At 40.1% G+C, this 20,297-nt stretch overlaps 1 protein-coding gene across 3 annotated transcripts in view; it reads right to left on the reverse strand.

Annotated features, from left to right (window-relative positions):
* igf2bp2a (insulin-like growth factor 2 mRNA binding protein 2a) overlaps positions 1–19,919 on the reverse strand; it is a 49,065-nt gene extending 29,146 nt beyond the window's left edge. For 2 of the 3 annotated variants that reach the window (XM_024286578.2, XM_024286575.2), the window contains exons 1-2: positions 18,963–19,919; positions 17,847–17,907 (exon numbers count right to left, since the gene is read on the reverse strand). In XM_024286578.2, coding sequence (XP_024142346.1) covers positions 17,847–17,907; positions 18,963–19,137 — 236 coding nt within the window. In that variant the 5' untranslated portion in view covers positions 19,138–19,919. The other variant, XM_036209604.1, reaches the window with a different exon arrangement.
* Between the last annotated feature and the right edge of the window lie 378 nt (positions 19,920–20,297).

Below are 20,297 nucleotides of genomic sequence, written 5' to 3' on the forward strand. Positions count from 1 at the left end.
AATGCATGCCACTCTGCCACACAGCTGGCTACTGCCTCTGGCATCCAGCTTTATGTTTGATGCAAATCAGGCTGAGATAACATTTGCATCAAAGGTGAACCCAGTGCTCCCCCTCGGCTCCTCCGTTCCCGAATCTGAAGCAGACGAAACAAACTGAAGCCGATGGTTACTCAATGTTTGTTGAATGTAACCAAACTGTCTGCTGCTGGTTTGCAGCCGCCTGCCAAAAGACAGACAGAGAGGATTAAAAGGGGAAAGCGGCTAAATCTCAGTTTTGAGTATCTGAGGGTGGCCGGGGTTGCAGTCGAAAAGCTAATATTTGCTGCACCCACCTGTACGATGTCAGGAACCGTGTCTGTGCAGAGGCAGGCAAACGAATCTGCACACGCACACTGCACACTCAAAAGATTTTTTTAACTAGAACAGGCAGAGAGAGGTGTGAGAAAAAAGGCTGTTTACCTAACACAACAGGGTTTCCCCTACAGGAGCCTTTTGTACAAGCCTCTAAAAAAATAAAACGCTTTTTTTTTCCCGTGATAAACTTTCTAATATATTTGCATCTCTGGGCTACTTGCTAATACCATTCAAGCTTAAAGAATTATGAGACGAGGAGCCGCAACAGCTTGCTGATTGTTCAATTATTTTACCAGGAGGCCAAATAACCATTACATGCAGTCATAACTGCTCATGTAGCAAAGGTGTGAAATCTAAATCACGGCTGTCTTCTTTTTTTTTCTCCCTCCCTCCTCCTAAACGGTAAAAACTCACGTTTGCCGAACATGAGTCACAGAGCTGCGATAGACGGAGATGAATTCATAAAGAGCGCATGTCTCTCAGAGCAAGCCGTGAGACGCTGGGAAATTATACGTCTTCAGTGGAGGCTAGGAAGATTTAAACAAAACAAAAACAGTCTGAGAGGGAGTCCGCACACATCTAGAAACGCCAGGCTGCAACAAATGACAGAAAAATAGAAAAATGAAGCCACAAAGGAAAGAAAATAAAGGTTACTACTAAGAAAACACCTATAATGAACTTCCAAGAATAAAAAAGTGTTCTGCATTGTGCTTTACAAAACTGCTGGTATTATTTTTCTTCAAAAAAAGTAGATCTTCTGCTATCAGGTTCCTCTCTTTTCTAAATCTCCTTTGTTTGCTTGGTGCAGCCCCTTAAACCGACAAGTGATCTAAGAATAAAAACAGGCAGAAACCTTTAAAAAAATGAGTCAAGCTATAAGATGCTTGGCTACAATAACGCGACTGGATATAAATATTCCTCTTGAAAAAATGAAAAAATAGTGGATCAGACATACAAACATAGACACGATTTCTATTCTTGCAAACTCATAAACATGTCAAGTTTGTTTCTGAAAAACAATCATGATAAAACAAAGCAGAACACAATAATAATGTTGTTTTTGCTGATTTTCACCATGATTCTTTTAACATAGAGGATAAATAATTAAACTTGTCCTCGTTTTGTTAAGTTGGTGTCTAATGACGCCTTTAAAAGCTTTGTTTACCTCTGTCACCACTGTCTGAATGTCAGAGGTGGCTCACAAGTCACCCCGAGGAGGAGGGGGGCTCTCCCTAGGCGAGCAGAAAGACATCCAGAATGACCTTTCGGCCTCTTCTGTACCGAGCAGGAAGCTCCAGAGTACTCCCACGAACATGTCTGCTCAACTAAAAAATCTCCCATCTGACTTACCTGGGTGATAAAGTTTTTTTTTCTTACATTTACTTGTCATTTCCTTCACTCCAGCTTCCATTTAGCTGTCAACCTCCAGACTGGCTGTTCTGAGTAAAACCAGTTTATATTACAAGGGCTTCACCTTTCTTTCAAACTCATAAAAGGAATACATATTTGAAGAGTTTCAGCTTTGGAGCTTTATAATATTCAAAAAACAACAAAAAAAAATCTTCTTCGTACTCAGCTACTATAATATGGCTGACTAAATGCTTGAAGGCCAAACTCGGGAACAAAACAGACACAGGAAGTTCCCTTTAAAGCAAAAACAAGCTGAAAGATGGATTTTTTCAAAATAAAAGACAATCTGGAGCAATAAAAAAACTCACTTATTACAAACTTATCTCTTCTGTAATATGCAGTGCTTCACAATGGGATCATCCAAAGATCACACGCATTTACAGCTGTTCACTCCCGCCTGTTTGTGAGGCTCCTGAAGTTTCAACGCTGCCACACGATCGTTCAGGTAGAAGGGTGGTCCTAATGCTTCGACAACAGACTCATCTAATCTGAATTAACCCAATTTCTGGTTTGGCTCTTTAAGCTCTTAAGCACTTAAACATCCTGGAATCTCATAAAGGGAGTAGCAGCAGGTCAGCACCGAGGAAGAGACCGCCCTCTATGTGACGGAGGTCCTCTGACAGATATGAATATTCATCACAACGTTTTTAAGTTGTTATTTTAGACTGACGAGCATTATGTTTTACCAAGAGTTTCTAGTGACTTTTTTTGTTGCTGAGTAATGCTTTCAGAACATTTTATCTTTCTGTACGTCAGCAGAATTACTCACAGCTAAACTTCAAAACTAAAAATAAGGTTTTACCCTTTAGGAAAAACCTGCTGCAGTCATTTGGTAATATTTTTACCATGTGAGACAAAATCATTTTTGATGATAAAATAAAATCAATGGCAGGATCCTATTAAACTTATATTACTCACTGCACTATTAGTCCATATTTTAGTTTCAATTAATTAAAAAAAAGTCTGTTTTCTTGCCTATAGAGCTACAAAAAAAAGACAATACTGCTATGGTCTCAAATTGACCTTTTGACTCCTCGGGTAAACAAAAAAATGTGAAGCAATTGGTCAAACATTTAAAAAAGGTGTGGCAGATTGTTAGGTACAGTGTGCGGTTGCATGCTGAACACAAGAGCGAGGCTGAACGGCGTGATCTGACCTGGATCGGGCGCTACGTTCATTCTTCCTTTGCGTTTCCTCTGCGCTTACAGTGCTGTCACTGTACTGTACCATTTCCTCTGACTTTCTTAGTAAACAAAACACTCGTGCAAGAAAAGAACAGTATTGTGTCAGATTTGCTCTCGAATAAGGTTATGAAATGAAAAACAGCAACGTCTGATGCTGAGATGTGCTCATGAGGATGGATTCATGAATAGGGTGAAATTAAAAACGAAGTAATATTTTGAATATTTCAACTTGAAAAGACGAGAGCCTTTCACATAGATCAAAATATTGATGGATATTCAGTCAGGAGTAATGCGTTATTGAAAGATTCTAATCCAGTTCTTTCATAGAATCATTTTTTAGAATCCTTATCATATTTTTTAGATAAAAGAATTTCTTTAGGAGCAAATATTCCATATATATTCAAGCATGTTGTGATATTTTGGTGCAGAAATGAGGGCAATTTTTTTTACTTTTCAAGGACAATTGCTGCTTTAGCTGAAAAAGACAATCAGACTGAAATCTGAGCCGCAACAATTAAGTTTAGCTGAGTATGCAAAAAAAAATGCAGACAGCAGCTATAAGATGATTAATGATTAATTAATACTCCCTTGCAAGGGGATTCAGATAAACAAATAAACACAACTTAGCAAAAAAAAATTAAACAAAAATATGTCATTTTTTTGTGTAAATATTCTGTTGCAAATGTATGAAACATTTTATAAGAGTCTATATATATATGTATATATACAGTATATATATATATAAAATAGGAGCAGCACAGGCTTCTCTGGCACCAGAAACGCTGCTCACAAGGAACCGCTCAGCTGCCTGCTTCTGTTATCCGCCGGTTGAGAGCTCATCAGAATTCAGCCGCCTCACCTGCCCGCCTGTTTCTCTTCTTCACACATTAGCTTTTTACCGAGCCGCCGCTGCAGGGAGACACATGCCGCTCTAATGGAAGCCACAGCCTTCCTGTTGACATTCGTCTGCTCCTTGCTGTCAAAAACCCATTCAGCTGGTTAATAGAAGCACGTGAATAAGGATGCTCTGCGTGTCAGCTGTTCACCTGTTACATGCAAAGTACAAAGTTAATTAGGAAGCTCTGTCAGTATGCAGGGAAATTGGGTGGATCGGAGAGTCACCACGTAATGGGGTTAATTCAAACTGGTTCAACAGATGACAGTATTAGAGGTCACTGCAATAACTCAGTTTTAGACAATTTATGCTCACTAAACACAAGCTTAAAGATATTTAAGCTTCTGTAAAAAGCTGCAAATTTTTACTAATTTTCAGCCAGTGCTGCTTTTATGATGAAACGTTTGAACAAAAGCTGCACAAATGTGATTTTATTATGCTACTACTTAAAGTCCCACTAGAACTATCTCTTGCAAAATCGTTCCCAGTAGTCCTTTAACTATGATTATATATTTTCTGCAGGAGCTAATTAGAAATTCACACAGAAGTTAGCCTCAGCTAATTTCCCATCAACCATTTGTTTACACTCTCTATCACAAGCTTATAGCACCTCACGATCCCAAACTAACATTATCTTAACAAATATAGATCAGAGATATCAAACTCTAGAGCCGGAGTGGGCAGACTTTTTGACTTGTGGGCCAAAAGGGGCTTCAAATTTTGACAGAAAGGTCGGATCATTACCAGATGCGTGGGGTGTTTTGGTAATCTACCTCATAAGAGAAAGAAAAAACATCAATTCTGGATAAAAACATGTTTTGATTTTGAACTAATATGGAACATTTCTGTGTTTTATTTCAAAACTGTGACTTTAGTTCTCATTTTAGTACCAATTGCACCAATGGTTTGATGTTCTTATAGGAAAACCATCAAAAAAATGCTGCATTCATGTAGTTGTGGAATGATTGAATACATTAAATAGCAATTCTTCCAACACCACAGAAATGCAGAATAACTTCTCCATCCATATAGTGCACCATCTACGGGGAAACACCCCAATTATAGGAGAAAAAAAAACAGATAAGGATTATAATTTATTCCCTTTTGCTGGGCCACATTAAATAGTTTAACGGGCCGCATATGGCCCCCGGGCCGTAGTTTGCCCACCCCTTCTCTAGAGTTTCAAGTCAGTTGGCAGCTCTGATGAGGAAAATAAAGACGTTAATGGATCTATTTGTCTGCAAGTCGATGCTTTTGCCCACATCTGGATGGCAATCTGACATAAATGTGAGCTTTTTTAAACTGCACCCAAACCATCACGATTTGAATCAAGAAATACTCAGAAAAGCAGTTTTAGTCCTAAATTTATATATGTCCTCCATCATGAGAAAAATGCTACAAGAACATGTCAAAAATATGATTTTCATTAGAGTGAGTCTTTAATTACTCTTGCTGCAACTGTTTTTACTCATATTTAACTGAAATGTTGTTATATTTCTGCATAATGACAACAAACTCTCTCTGTTTCGGACTCTAATGATGCAGAGTGCTCTGCTACGAAAAAAAATAATGGTGTTTCTGGTTGTCTTTTAAAAAGTTTTTGTCGTTTTCAATTGTTTCCCTCAACCAGCTAGCTGAATTGTGCAGTTAAATCCAACATCTTGGGGTGGTTAAATCCCAGAACAGGCATTCACACATTTTAAAGTGCCAGTTTCTGTTCAGCGCAGCCGAGTTTGACACAGCGGCAAGAACGAGGTGATTACGCTGCAGAGAGCTGTTCATAAATGCGAGCGGCATGTCAGGAGTGTGTTGGAAGATTCAAGCGTCGTGCTTCTATGTGGCGGGGGGGGATTCTGCCATGAAAAAACTTGAAAATGCACCTCTAAACTCAATTCCTATTTACAAAAACAAAGGTTTTTCCCTCAAGCGTTTTCCAAGTTTTTTTCTTCTTCTTCTTTTGATCATATTTTAAGTTACAAAGACTAACTCAGAGAATAATGTATCTCTTCAGAAACAACAAAACAGCTCCTAATTAGAGTAAATAACCATAAAGTACCTCCAGCTGTAATAAAAAATGCATTGCAAAAAAATGCCAAAACAAAGATGGAATGGGAACTCTCATACAAACCACAAATGAATATTGTCTCTTCGCACCCTCCCGAAACTTGTTGTAACATGCTCTCACACATGAGGCATTAATAAAACCAAAAACCATGCAGGTCTTTTCACGTGGGAGGTGTGAAAAGTTTTGCTGAAAAAGGTAATTTCAGCCTGTCATGCAAAAATGCAGCAAATGTAATTAAAGCACTTAGATTGTAATTTCTACAACCACTTGTCTCACAAGCGTATAGATTAAAAAAAATAACACTTATCAGAGAAATGACAGGTCCTGCACGTCTGCCAAGCAGCTACTTCACAATCTGAGGACTCCTCAGTCCCTGCTCCCCACTGACAGATCAACCTACAGGGATGCAGCTCACGCGTCGAACACAAATGCTAATGTATAGCCTCCCGCTGTGTGCCTACTTCTCTCTGCAGGCGCACTGCTCCTGTCTGCCTGTCACACACCTCAGTGCCCGGACCTATTGACAGGTGGATACTGCGGCGGTGCAGCGTGGCTCCGCTGTCGGCTGCTCCTCATGGCTGCTTCTGTTGAATTGTGCAGCTTGCTTCTTCTTAGGTCTCATCCTTTAATCTGCCAGCCACAAGGTATTACGCTGTAGCAGGAAGTCTGAGCTCGCCTGTCAGAGTCCGAGCAGGGTAACTGCACACACCATAACAAGCCTTTAAAACTGTTCTTTCTCCCTGTCTTTCTGCTTCCTCCCAGAGCCTGTTCTACCCGTTCTACACACAAGCACCTCCGAGCGAGGAAGTTTCTTCAACAGGGAGAGAAAAAAAAAAAAAAGAGGAACCAGCTGGAGGCAGGTGCAGGTTCAACCTCTGAGAAGCAGCGTGGAAAGGACACCCTCGCCACTCACAGCTGCTGTCACCGAGGTGTCCCGGAGCTTTTGGAGACGCAGAAAAATCAAAAGTCAAGCTTGTCGTTTACTGTGCGACAAGTTCAGTCTCCTTCTTCTCTATATACCTGACTTTTTTTCCCTTCACCCTTTAACAATGGAGCTCCAGTGTTAATCTTCTTTGATTTACTCTCATTTTTTTAGTTCTTTACACAATCAACGTTATTCCAGTAGATTCTGAATCTACTGGAATAACGTTGATCAGTTGGAAAGTTACAGTATGTTAAAGATTATGTATTTAAACGTCAAAATAATAATAATTTATTCACACCGTTCTCTCATACCTTAAAAAATAAGCTCTGAAGTAATCTATAGGGCTGGGTTAATAAAATCGATTAATCGATTTTAATTGATTTAAGCTCGATAGATCAATAATCAATTCATAAAAATTAAAAATCAATTTAGCATATAAGGTTAAAGTCTGCTAACTTGATCCTAACGTTTAATGGAATTTCCCATAGGACGGCTAATTTATAAACTCACAGGTATGAATTTTCTAAACTCTTTAAAGGAAATATTTTTTAAAGCAACCATTTGTGGTCTAAAAACAGTTTTTAGCACATACTTTCTTCTTCTTCCGGAATAAGGTGTAATGCTATAGCGCAAGCTCCACCTAGTGGCCAAATTGAAACACGCTCCTGGAGAAGCAGAACAATGTTTACATGGTTAATGATCTGAACATTTTTGTTAGAATTTCTCCTTTTGAGGATCCATGTAAAACTGTATGATATTAAGAATCTCGTTATTTCACTAATACATTTTACAGTATGTGAACTCTATCAGATTAAAATAAATATATTCAAAACATATAATGAATTATTAATGTATTTCTAAACAATTGTGTCTAAATGTGTAAGGTCAATTGTATGGGATTTAATTGAGAGGATCGAAAGAAAAAATAGAAAAATCGGAATCGAATCGTTTCTGGAAATTATTATCGATACCCAGCTCCAATAATCTATCCTGATAGATTAAAGCAATTGACATAATAACTGGCGAACTCTGGATGTATATCTGTCCTGATGTAACTCATTTGAATGGAAACAAGCACACCAAAAGCAGGAAAACACTCTTTTTTTTTTTTTTTGTATTTCACGGGGATTCAATAGTAGTGCTGACGCCTCTTTATTCTCTTGGTGTGTGAGTGGGACGGATGGAGACTGGAAGCACTCACGGAAGGTGAGTGGAGTGTGGCAAAGTAAATGAAGAGGCATTACTTCGATAAGCCATCAAGAGATTTGAAGGTGGTGGGATTATGTATATGGGACGCACTTATGCTGCCGTCTGGGGAGGGGGGGTGCAGGTCTAACAGGTTTAAGGTAGGAGCTCAGAAAGAAAGAGGGGTGTGCAGTGACAGAAACAGGGATCCAGGATGGTGAATCCAACTGTTCTGATAGCATTTTTTTACAAAAGTGTACATTGTGTGGCTCGACCTACTCTGTGAAAAGTGGCAGGAGGCCAAACAGGAAGTGGAGACGAGATATGCAGAGCAGTGGGTGTGTGTGTTTCAGAGAGAGGAGGTCACCGGATGCCCAATGCCGTTGTGGGAATGAAGACTAATTCAATTGTCCGAGCAGCTCTTAGGGACGACAGTCCTGATCAATATATGATAAATAGCTATGAAATATCCAGCGTTGACATCAATATCTCCTCTTGGGAATCTGTGCAGGAAGAGAACGTGGGAATGTTTGCAGCGAGACAGATAACAGAAACGTCGTCTGCAGAAGCTGAAATGTTCAATATAATTGTAAATCTTCCGAATCTTATTTGAGAAATGGTCAACTCCCTGTTAACGAGTTCTTCCCACCCTGAGCTCCGTCCTGCATCACTTTTTTTTCACAGAAACTCCAAAACAAATCTGCAAGCACTTACAGGCCGGCTTCCTTTCATCAGTGCTGGCAGAGAGCACACAAGGCTGGTTTGCCTCTTTAACAAACACCCCAATTATGTTGAAGGGGTTACTGTGGGGGTGCAGCTCTGAAAAACCCAAAGATACGAGCGTGCCACAAACACAGAACCGTAATAAGATCGCTGTCGTTGGTCGCGTGTGGACGTCATCGGGAGTGTGACGTCGACACGCGTGGAACTTCCCATCAAAATGAGCAAAAACAAATAAATAAATGAACTAAAGCAACTCAGATCTCTGTTTCGTCTGGTGCTACGTCGGTAATTTGTATGTTTATGTGAGCAGCAGTCTTTGACAGTGTGCGGCGACGCTCTGAACGCCCTACAAATGCTTTTAGGTGGGCGGGCATCCATCAAGGGGCGCAACGATTACGCCTGTAAAGATGGAGAACAAACGCGTCCCGTAGGATCAGTTTGCCTTCAAGAGCTGCACATGTGCCGCATTACCTTTCTCAATCTGCACTGCTGTCTATCTGCAGCCTTTGATGCTTGTCGTTCTTCATCTGTGAAGTCAACCGACGCACGGCGACAGGAAAGCGGTCGGCTGCCAGCACCACTTTGAGACCAAAGGCATCTGAAAAGCTCTGAATGGAGGCAACTACAGCTTCACTACTCCGTCCAATAAGGTGTCTCACATTCAGCTTACAGTGCATAACAAACAGTTGTACTATATGCTTAGAGACTCCACTTCGTTCTGCGCTGCCTCTCCGTGCCAGGAGAGCTGCGGAGTTACAAGCTGGAGAAGGCAGAGTGATAATTGATGCTCTCCATCTTTTTAGGTGCTACGCTGACACATGTGCACGTGTAAAGAGGAGGTGGGGAGAAACGCCTGAGCGAGGGGCGATCAGCAACAGCATCTACAACAACAACAAAAAAAAAAATCCCTGAACGAGTACAAGAACAGAAAAAAGTGCATTTGGCACACAATATATGGGCTTGTAGCTAAGACCTCATTAACTTCTACCTCCCCTCCACAAGAACACATGCATGGCTGATCCGGCATCAAATATTTACCAACCTGGTGAGTTGAAGATGCCTGCAGTTCTGCCCTGAGGTCCTTCAACCACGCTTTGCCATGGACACACTCTTCAGTTTAAATTAGATATGGGTCTTATTTAACCTGACTATTCATCAGTCATCAGAATACAGTTTGTGGAGTGGGGTGTCACACTGGTGGACCAGTGGGCAGTGTTCTATCCAATGAAAATCAAGGAGGATTGTGATTTAAGCCCAAATACCAATCAATCAATCCACTGCTATCAAAGCTGTTCAAGGATGGATTTTGTGCACATGCTGCCTTTACTTATTAATAGGATTTTGCAAAACTGGGAATATGGCATCCTGAAAACCTCAGCTCTGACTTCCAGTAACTCTTGGTGTGGAGTAAAACCACACCATCACAGCGGCTGCCGCACAAGTGAAACTGAACAGATCTGCATGACAACTAACATGTAGATTTTTTTAGAGAAAAATGATTTAATTCTTTCATCTCAATCTAATCTTATTGTAAAAAGTGAAATAATAAAAATGAATCACTTTAATTGCGTGTTTTATTTCAGATTATTTTGCCCTATATAGTACTAACAGTCTTTTCCTCCTAAATGACCAAGTACTGGTGGATGCTGGGTCACACGGCAAGAAGACAAATGAAGACGTCCGGCTCTCCAGCACCTGCCTGGCCCACATTACTCGACTCACGTCTGAGCTCAGGATCAGGCAGCTATATTATAATACAATTTTCTCCATTTGTTTATATAGAGGGACTGCACAGTGGCATAGCGGTTAGCACTTTTGCCTCTGGGCACTCTAGCTTCTTCCCAAAAGTCCAAAAACATGCTTCATAGGTTAATCGAAGGCTCTGAATTGTCCCTTTGGATCTGGCGACCTGTCCAGGGTCCCAACAATAGCTGGGATAGGCTCCAGCAACCGTACTACCCCAAAAGGGATTCAGCAGGTTCAGAAGATGAATGGATGTTTATCTATAACAAGTTTAATAAAACCTCTTGGTACATATGCACTTTATTACACTGGTTTGATGATCACCTGTTCCCCTCCACTTCATCTCATTAGGATTTGAGTCCCCATGACTTCCTCCTTGAGGCAGTTTTTTTTTAGTAAAACTAACTGAAGACAGGGCAAATTTACAAACAAATAGACTAAAGCTATAGCTCCAAGATGGCTTAAGCTCATTTGTTCTGCATATTTTACTATTCGAATAATTGTATAAAATAGCCAAAAGTTTCTAAAAAAAAATGGCTTCAAATGGGTCAGATACAGGAGTAACATATTCTGTTCATCCTCACATACAGTCAATAGAAAATGGGTATCATTGTACGTTGAAAACATCATCCCACCAAAAGATAAGACTCGAGATACTGTATTATTCCATGAAATGTTAAAAGTAGTTTCCATGACAGTTGAAAATAACCTTTTTTTTACTGAGTCTATTCCATTTAGAGTTGGATGTAGTGTTATTGGTAATTTAAGGTTTTGATTTGAAGTAATAGAGGTTACCTTTCATTTAAAGGTACTTAACCCAAGATTAATGTAAAAATGAACATGGCAGAGTAGGGACAAGTTAGATATTTGACTGTTTTTGAATCAGATGCTACAAAAAAGACACAAACAGCTTCACCGGTGAGGGCAGAAATGCTGCCCTCTATCAGCACTGCTCTCTTTTCTGGAGCAGAACCACTGCAGCAGGAGAAAAGCATAAGCATGCATGTACTCGTTTGCACTCGGAAGTCCTTTCCGTGTCTTTCCTTTCCGTCAGAGACAGAAGTAGCACAATGGTCGGACTGTGCTCCAGGTTGTGTTGGAGCCTCAGCTGTGGGACTTGTTGTGTTCTTGGTGATGGGGTTTCTCGGCTTCCGCGGAATACATATGGAAAAGGATGGAAATGACAGCTCCGATTCAGCAATAGGATGGACAGCCTTTCAGCAGTTTGTTCCTGTTATACTTAGGACCAGAAAAGGAGTACAAACTCACTGTCATATAGAATCAGCACTGCAGTGTCTATAAGGAGAGCCAGTGGCACACAGCTGGGCACCGGTGTGAGGACTGCAGCTGGGACCAGTAGATGGCCTTCTACTGGTCTCTAACGAATTCATGTCAAATTTCATTTTTTGACATAATTAATTCAGTCTCTAACGAATGAATGGCTTTTAAAGGAAGGCAAACTTAACTTGTAATCAGAAAACTCTGTAAGCCATCTCAATTCTTATTGGCTGCCTGAAACTCAGGATGTCTTCCAGAAAACTCAGTTTTCTTCCCCGACTATCTTTGATGGAAGTGTAAATAAATAACTAAAATAACAAAAAAAAAAGAAACTTAGGTGTAATTTAAAAAAAAAGCCTTCATCATTCAAGGTCTGTTTCTTCAACTCTGCAAACCACTCAAAAGTGGTTCCCATGGCAACGCGGAGAATCTAACCTGGAACAGTCGGAGCTGAATACAGCGTGACCTGTAAACACACATGGACACGCGCATTTACGACGCACAAAAGGCACCGCTTCGCTCCCACATCTGAATGCTGTAAATGTCAAAAGACAGCAATTCTGACATCTCTCTGCATTTTCGACAGCAAAAACACTGGTGTCACCAGACGCTCCCAAAAGAACAGGGACCACTAAATTGAGGACAAAAGCAAAGACATGTTGCTGCTTGACAACTAGAGATGGACATTTCACAATTAAATTTTACATCTGTGAGTTTGAATATTTTCAGGAAAATGTCCACTCAAGCTTAAAAAACATCATTTTTAATGTATGTATTTGTATGATAGCACAGATAAGACACCTTTATAATAAAAAATACAAATTCTGAAGCATTTTAGCCAACAGTTGAACCATTTTCTTCCATTTTTTCTTGAAAGTCAAAACATTGATCTGATTCTAGTTATAAAAAGTTAGACACTAGACTTGTTTATTCCACTAAATGAAGCCATAGCATCAATCTTGCTGTCTTTCTGAACCAGAACAACCAAGCCTAGAACCCATACTCAAAGACTTCCTGTCTTGTTTTTTTTTTCTCTTGTCATGTCTACCTTTTCCAAGTCCTTCTGTAGCTGATCAGTATTGACTGGAATACTTTATTCATTAGCGATGTGATGTCAGCACTACTTTCCATCACAGCACGTTGCAAAGGCTTGATGCGCTGAACCAGTTCTAAACTTGTTTCTATCATTAAAGCAAAGTTGTTAAACCACATTAGATTGCTGGGAGAAATTTGATTCCAAAATACATCTGGGAATCCCTGAAAAAATAACTATTTGATTCTTGCATCTATGTGTAGCATCTTATTTTACCTAATTCTTTTAAGCTTTAATTCTTAGTTCAAAAACTCTTTCATCCGCCTTTGCCTGACATTCTTTTAATATCTTTTTCTTTTGCATTTTTTTCCACAAGGGATTACTAACACAGAGGTTCAGACTCAGTTTCAACCACATCCTCTAACAGTTTAAAAAAATCAATCCACAGTATTAATAAGCTCGTAGCCTGTCGCTTCCGTATTCGATTCCCAAAGGAATCAGATCCTGATCCTGTGGTTCCAATTCTGGCCTCAACGTCTTTAAAAAGAAAAAAAAAAAAAAAAAAAAAAGCACCAAGTGAGGGTTGGCATGCAGCCGTGGTTAAGAGCACTTCAGCCACTGGTTCGCTCCATGTCAAACCCTGATTGGCTCCTCGGGACCTTTCACCTGTTCAAATCCCATCAGAGGTTTTAGGTTGTACTAGCGTAGCAGTTTTATATGGTGATGATATGAGGCAAGGACAAGGCTTGTCTGGCTGAGAAATGCCACCTGCTCAGCTCCTCAGCTGCCCGGTCCTCTCTGTGGAAACCACACCCTGGAAGGTCCGGCAAACTTTAATCTTTAAACTTGATATCCAGAATGAATTTTTGAATCTTCTTTTTTGCGATTCCTACAAAACTGTTGAGTTCTTTTCCTCATCCAGCACAACAAAAAACAGGAGACGCACACTAAGCGACAAAAGGGAAGGAAACCTGCTGTAAACTTTTAAAGTGCACAATTGCAACTCATTTTCGGCCAACACATTTAAGATTTCAGCAATTCCTCCGCACCTTTACACACCTGTTCCAAACAATGCAGATCTTTTATAGCTGGGATAACACATGTTTTTGTGCTGCATACCTTGCAGACAAGTGTGCCACTGAGAGCACTGCAGATACAACTTTCCAGAGATGATAAGAGGAGAGCCAGAATACAACTTTTTCTGTTCGTCTCTACAAACAGGGGCTGACCTCAGCGAGACAGACAATATATCACCAGGGGCAAATTCTCCCCCAGCTGGCAGCTCCAGCAAAAACGAAAAAAGCTCAGTAAAAGGAGGATTTACGACTCATCTCCCGATCAATGACACTTTATTTTGATCCCAGCATAAACCGGCTTTCCATTAATGTAATCAGTAAGAGGGTGAGACATTCTGGAGTTTATAAAAACTCAAAAATAAAAGGTGGAACTTTCCCTTCTTTGTCACTGACTGAACCTGTCCCATTTTCCAGGTGAAAACTACACGGGTGGCAAACAGTCCTGTATTTGTAGTCCACTTAGCAAGACATAAACTCATCAAGTGAGTCCCCCTCCCTGCAGCCACACCTTCCACACCTCCTCCAGGGAGTCGTCAGGCCCAACATTTAAGCCTGTTTGTAAAAGGGTGTAATTCCACTGTAGCATTTTTAGTCATGCAAGCGGCTTGAATGGAATGTGAATAATAACCTAATGAACAATGCATTGAGAAATGCTTTTGTGATATACATGCAAGCGTTGAATTAAAGATAAAAATATTATTTTATTTTTTTTAGCTCTCAGGGAGTTTAAACCGTGATTTTTGATGTACAATGAATTTACAATTCTCTTGCATCTAATCTCCACAGCTCCCTTAAGCTATGTACTCTGTTGCAACAGCAAGTCTACGATCTCTTCAGGGGAAAAACTCTGCTTTCAAGAAAAAGTAAATAATTACTATACAAATTCAGGGGAGAATCGGTGGGATTTAAATGGAGCGGCCTGGCAACGATGGAAACAGAAGCCTTCGGCTCATCCACTACAAGAAAGAAGATTTTGTTTGTCTGTTTTTCAGGAACAAATAAAATTTTTAAGACTAAAATAACAAAATATATATATACATCAGAGATGCTTCGAGGCATTTGCTCCACAACGCAGATCACTTTGTGCGATCCTTCCTCCTGGACAGGTGAGCAGAGGCGGGATGAGGGTTTCAGCAGACGCGGTTTCTGCTGTCAGAGCCTGAACCGGAGAGCTTCCCTCGATCAACTGGGGAGTATTAATGGATTCAAAAGTGGATCAACTGATGACTATCGTGTTCCTCTGTTTTGACTCAGTGTGCACGGCGAACACACACATCTGCACGGGCAACCCTGTGGTGCAATGCAGATGTTTACAGATCTGTATCAATTTAGAGGAAGGGGAAAAAAGGGGAAGGAAATAAAATTACATTGTTTTCGGTCCAAATAAGCAGAAAAAAATTATTTTAATTTCATTTTTTTAACCAAAAAGGTGTAACTTTTATTTAATATGAGCTATTATTTGCCTCCCATTGAAAAAAAAAAGTGTCTTTTGTGTCACTACTAACTGTTGACCAACTAAACAAACACTTTGCAGACAGGAAGCCGTTAATGTGTTTATCTCTTTTGCTTTTAATACTGATAGCAGATCACACTCAGAGATTCATGGTTTTTGTTAGCCAGTTTATTTATTTAATACACTTTTAATGAAGCACTAACATCAATTAACAACTAGTTAGCAGCTTTTTTTTACTGCATTTTGATTATGTGTAATAATCTAACAATTTTGCGCAACAATTTACAAAAACCAAAATGTGAGAATTGTTTTTGTTTAGCTTTTTAAAATGATCTAAATTAATCAAATATGTACCTATTCATAAAAACATTAAAAGGTTTTGTTTTTTATAAAATTTTTTGTTGTATCTTATTAAATAAAATATAACATGTAACCCAAAAACTTACTATTATCAATAAAGCTGATTTAAAAGCACATCAAAGCATACAAAACAAAATTGACAAAAGTGTGATTTTAAGCAGATATAATTTGACTGAAACATATATTTTAAAATAATTTATCGTTTTTTTAATTGACAAAACAGATTAAAAAACTTTTAAATGATTTCAAATAAAAAAATTAATCGATATTAACTAATACAACTAATTACAATGATTTTGAAGAATAAAAACTGTAAAAAGCTTTTACTAATTGAAAGTAGAAAGCTTAATTAACAAAAAAAGTAAATATAAATCAATAAAATTAGAAAGAGCTTCACAAAGTACTCAAAACCAAGTCAACAAACTTTTCACAGTGCTTCAAAGGCCTTATCCTTCTAATAAAACAGCTCTCCTCAAAAAATGTCACCGCAAAGACAGAAAACTCAAAAGTGTAAACCGATATATTCTAGAAATAAAAATAAAACTATTTTATTTTTGTCTTTAAACCCTTATACATGCACAGAAAATATATTACACAACCAAGTAGAATGTAAACACACTGCAAGCATATCACAGGCCTTCAAATGACTCTGAAAGCTAGCACAGCTTTCTAAATAATACATAATTAAAAAACTAAAATGTTGTAGTTTATTTTTTCTATAGCTCTGCTAAACAATTCCAAATGCATTTAAAATCACATTATTTTTTACCTAATTAATAATTTTTAATATTTGAAAAAATTAAAGATAGTTCATTTAAAAATCTTTTTTTTACTTTGTTTGATGCATTTCCAGTGTTAACATGAAATAAATAATTATACTTTTAAAGGGTTTTTAATTGTGAATGTGGGTTTTAAATGAGAAAATGTTCTGTCATTTAGCATTAAAAAACAAAATGAGAATTCGTGTTTAAATTTCCAACGTGGCAAAGCATTATAGAAAAAAAACTCAACAACCGCCCTGCTGTAAACACGCTGAAATATCCGTCCTTCTTTCTTCAGACCCCACCGACATGGCGAGGATTTCATTTAGTTTTTTCCTCTTTCTTGAAGGCCTTCAGTTGAGCTGCAGCACACCCATGCAGGGAGTCACATGTATGGATGAATGGATTTCCGCCTATAGGCGTGCAGCGCGCGGGGCCATGATGGCAGCCATTATGAGGCTCTCCAGCATGTCCATGAAGAAGTGAGGGAAGTGGCGCAAGCTTTGACACCATGTTGCGCCTTGCAGCTTACAAAACGCCCTCAGATCAAGGCGTACAGCAGTGGTGGTTGGTTGGTGGGTGGGGGGAGTTGACAGCTCGATCACTATAGGTTCTTTTACTGGGATTCATGGCGGAAACGGGGTGTGTGTAATGCAGGAGTAGCTGCACCAAAAAAGGGGGGGAGGACTATGTATGCAGCAGAACATAAAGTAGAAGTCACGTGGTCTCTCACGAGGGAGCTTGAATTTGTACCTCTTTGTCACGCTACATGCAACAAAAACTGTTTTTGTGCAGTTTTAATAAATCGTTTGTGGTTTTTTCTTGTTTCACTCAACAAGAAGGAATTATCGAGCCCACAGGTGTCCTGGTTGTGCTCTAAAAGTGTAACCTATAGATTTGCTAGCAGAATGGTCCACTTTTCACACGTATATGTTGAGTAACGACTGAATACAGCTGAAAGTTTCACATTTTCGGAGTTATTATATTTTTTGGGGATCAGAAAGATTTTTTTTAATTTAAAATAAGCATATGTGTACGTAAAATGCATGTGTCCATGTTTTATTTAATTTTTTAAGAATGGTACAGGCCTCGCTCCAGATCACGCGACAAAGTACAAGCCACCATGTGTTTCCACGTATGAAGAGCCTTAAACTGCTCTTTTGACGCTTTCTTTCTTTTTGTTTCGCCACCACAAAACATCCAACTTTCTCCGCCACGCACCCAAACAACAACAACAAAAAGGAGGAAATTGCACAAATCGCGCGAGAAACACGGGCAAACGTGCTTGCTATATTTCTCAGCGGAAGCCTACAGGTCACACACAGTCTGCCATGGGGCACAACACACAGTATAGGCGTATGGTAGATAGTAGAGCGCGTGTGTGTGAGCTCGCGGGCCTACCTTAGTCTTTTGGGAACAGAGTAGTCTACTTCTATCACCTTTCCGTGTAATTCAACTTTACCTGTAGGGGCAAAAAATAAAAATAAAAAAATCAGTTACGTGTGTGTCAGAGGAGCAAACAATGCGCGCGGGTAGGCCCGAACTCTTTGAATCACTTCAAGTAGGTGCGTCCCCATTCAAACAGTGGAGGAAAAAAAAGTCCAGCGCACGAGCGTGTTGCGCGCGCGGCGGAGGTGAATGCACAGAAGATTACTTCAACACAACCACGGCGTGACATTTTGTGGGTGACAATTAAGGTTATTAGCACCCAAAAAATGCTGCATGGTGAGCTTATTTAGTGTTGGGGTGGCGGTGGGGGGGTCGGGCAGCCATGCTTTCCACTCCCACTCTCACAGTACATTGATATTTTTCCGTAAAGAATGCAACATCAAAGAGGAGACTCTTTGAAAGACTTGTAATCTTTCTTGCATTGGGTAATTCTCCACGTTGGGAATTTGAAGCGCGAGCCCTCTTTTTTTCTTCATATGATGAGTGGCCTGGCGCAGCACGGAATTAGCGTCTCACCTCGTCCCCCCTCCAGCTACCTGTTTATGAGCTCTTTCCTCCGGACCCCCGTGACCCACCTCCAAGACACCTCGTAAAAACATAGCCGGACATCGGCGGAACACGGTTCCGACAAGTTTTTGGCGCTGGCTTCGCTCGGCTCTCTTTAATAAAATCAAGATAAAAAATAAGTGAAAAATAATTGTGCCTACCCGACCCATCAGACCATCCCATACATTCCTGCGGGGGATTGCAAAGTAGCACCCCGCACTATCGGAATCTCCCAAGAATTATATAAATAAACGCTTAGTGTGCGCGTGAATTGCGCTACGACGGTCCGGCTTTTCTCCAAGCACCGAATCCCGCAAATGTCCCGCGAAGGCGATCGATCATTTATCCCATTTCTGCCGGCGCGTGCATGACTGAGCGTTCACCTCAACTCCGGTGGCACACGATCGCAAAAAAGAAAAGAAAAGAAGGAAATCCCGTCCAGAGATAATCAATGAAAGAATCATTGAGCCGTCGCTCGGGAACCGTTCCCGTCACCGACAGCATCACTTATCAAACACTTACCGGAGAGGTTCTCTATAGCCTTGATGGCCGAGTTCTGATCGGGGAAGTCCACAAAAGCATAGCCGGATTTCAGGAGGACCTGCTCGGCCACGGGCAGCTGCTTCTCCTCAAAGAGCTGCTGCAAGTCCTCGACAGTGACCGAAGGACTTAAATTCCCAACATATAGTTTGTTCATGATCTGAAAGGAAAATCTCCAAATGCTGTCAAATCTCAAGAGAGAGACAGCGGCGGCGTGGAGTAGAAAAAAATAAAATAAAACAAAAAAATTTTAGAATAAAAAAAAAAAAACAGCAATCACCCCCTGGTTATTACTAAGCTAAAACCTAAGCGACCCCCCAGCACCAACTCTGGCCCTGGTCAAACTCTTTCAACAGGGACTGGGGGGGAGAGGGGAAAAAAGTGTCGTTACGACGCTACTCTGGAGCCAACAAGCGCCGCCTCTAAACAAAATCTCCCTTTAAAAAAAAAAAAATGAAGACAAAATGTTTCGAGGTGCACGCGGGAGCGCCGCGCGCTTGCAGCGTGGTGAGTACAGCGGGGGGAAGGGTGAGGGGTTAAAGCGGCATGAATGATGGTGGCAAAAGCGGGGGTATTTCGTCAAATGATAAGGAGCTCCATGAGTAGTGTGAGGAGGGTGGGTAAATAAAAGCTACTGTGCAGGAAAAAAAGTGGGCGTGTCAAAATGTATTTTCCTATTTTAAAAAAACTAATTAAGTTGCAATTAACTCTCATTTTATGTGAATATTAAATAAACCAATATAGAAAGTGAAAGTCACTTTTTTTTAGTTTGTAGAAATCATCTTTAAAGATTAAAAATATAATTTCTAGCAGGTGGCACATTTCCGAAAAGCACCTCCAGGCTGTTATTAGAGCAGTGTGCAAATAGGTGTGTTTTCCTGCAAACAAAAGCTGAAAGGTCAGCACTGGGTTGCAGTGCTCGCTCGTGGATGTGTGGTCTTCTACCTACACTTCGGGGGTGGTATAGGGAGGAGGATGAGGAGGAGGAGTTTCCTGCATGTGACTCCCCAGATTTGGAGCATTACTGCCACCCTACTGTAGTGCGACGACGAGTGCCAGCAGCAGCAGCAGCTGCTGCTCATTCTCGCCTTGTTTACGTCAATGTGAGAATAAGAGGAATGTCCAAACTGAGGCTTATTTACAAAACAGTTTTAGTAACTTTTCTGTTTGCAGGATTTTCTCTCAAGGATATGACATAAAATAAATGCGATTAAAAAGAATCTAGTGATTGATTTCTTTATTTTTGGTGATATCTGTTGTGCCAAATGTGATTTAAGTGATGACAAACCATGCAAAAAAGCAAAAATGTGGCATTTT

Source organism: Oryzias melastigma, linkage group LG21 (assembly GCF_002922805.2).
Source record: "Oryzias melastigma strain HK-1 linkage group LG21, ASM292280v2, whole genome shotgun sequence".
Classification (NCBI taxonomy): Eukaryota; Metazoa; Chordata; class Actinopteri; order Beloniformes; family Adrianichthyidae; genus Oryzias; species Oryzias melastigma.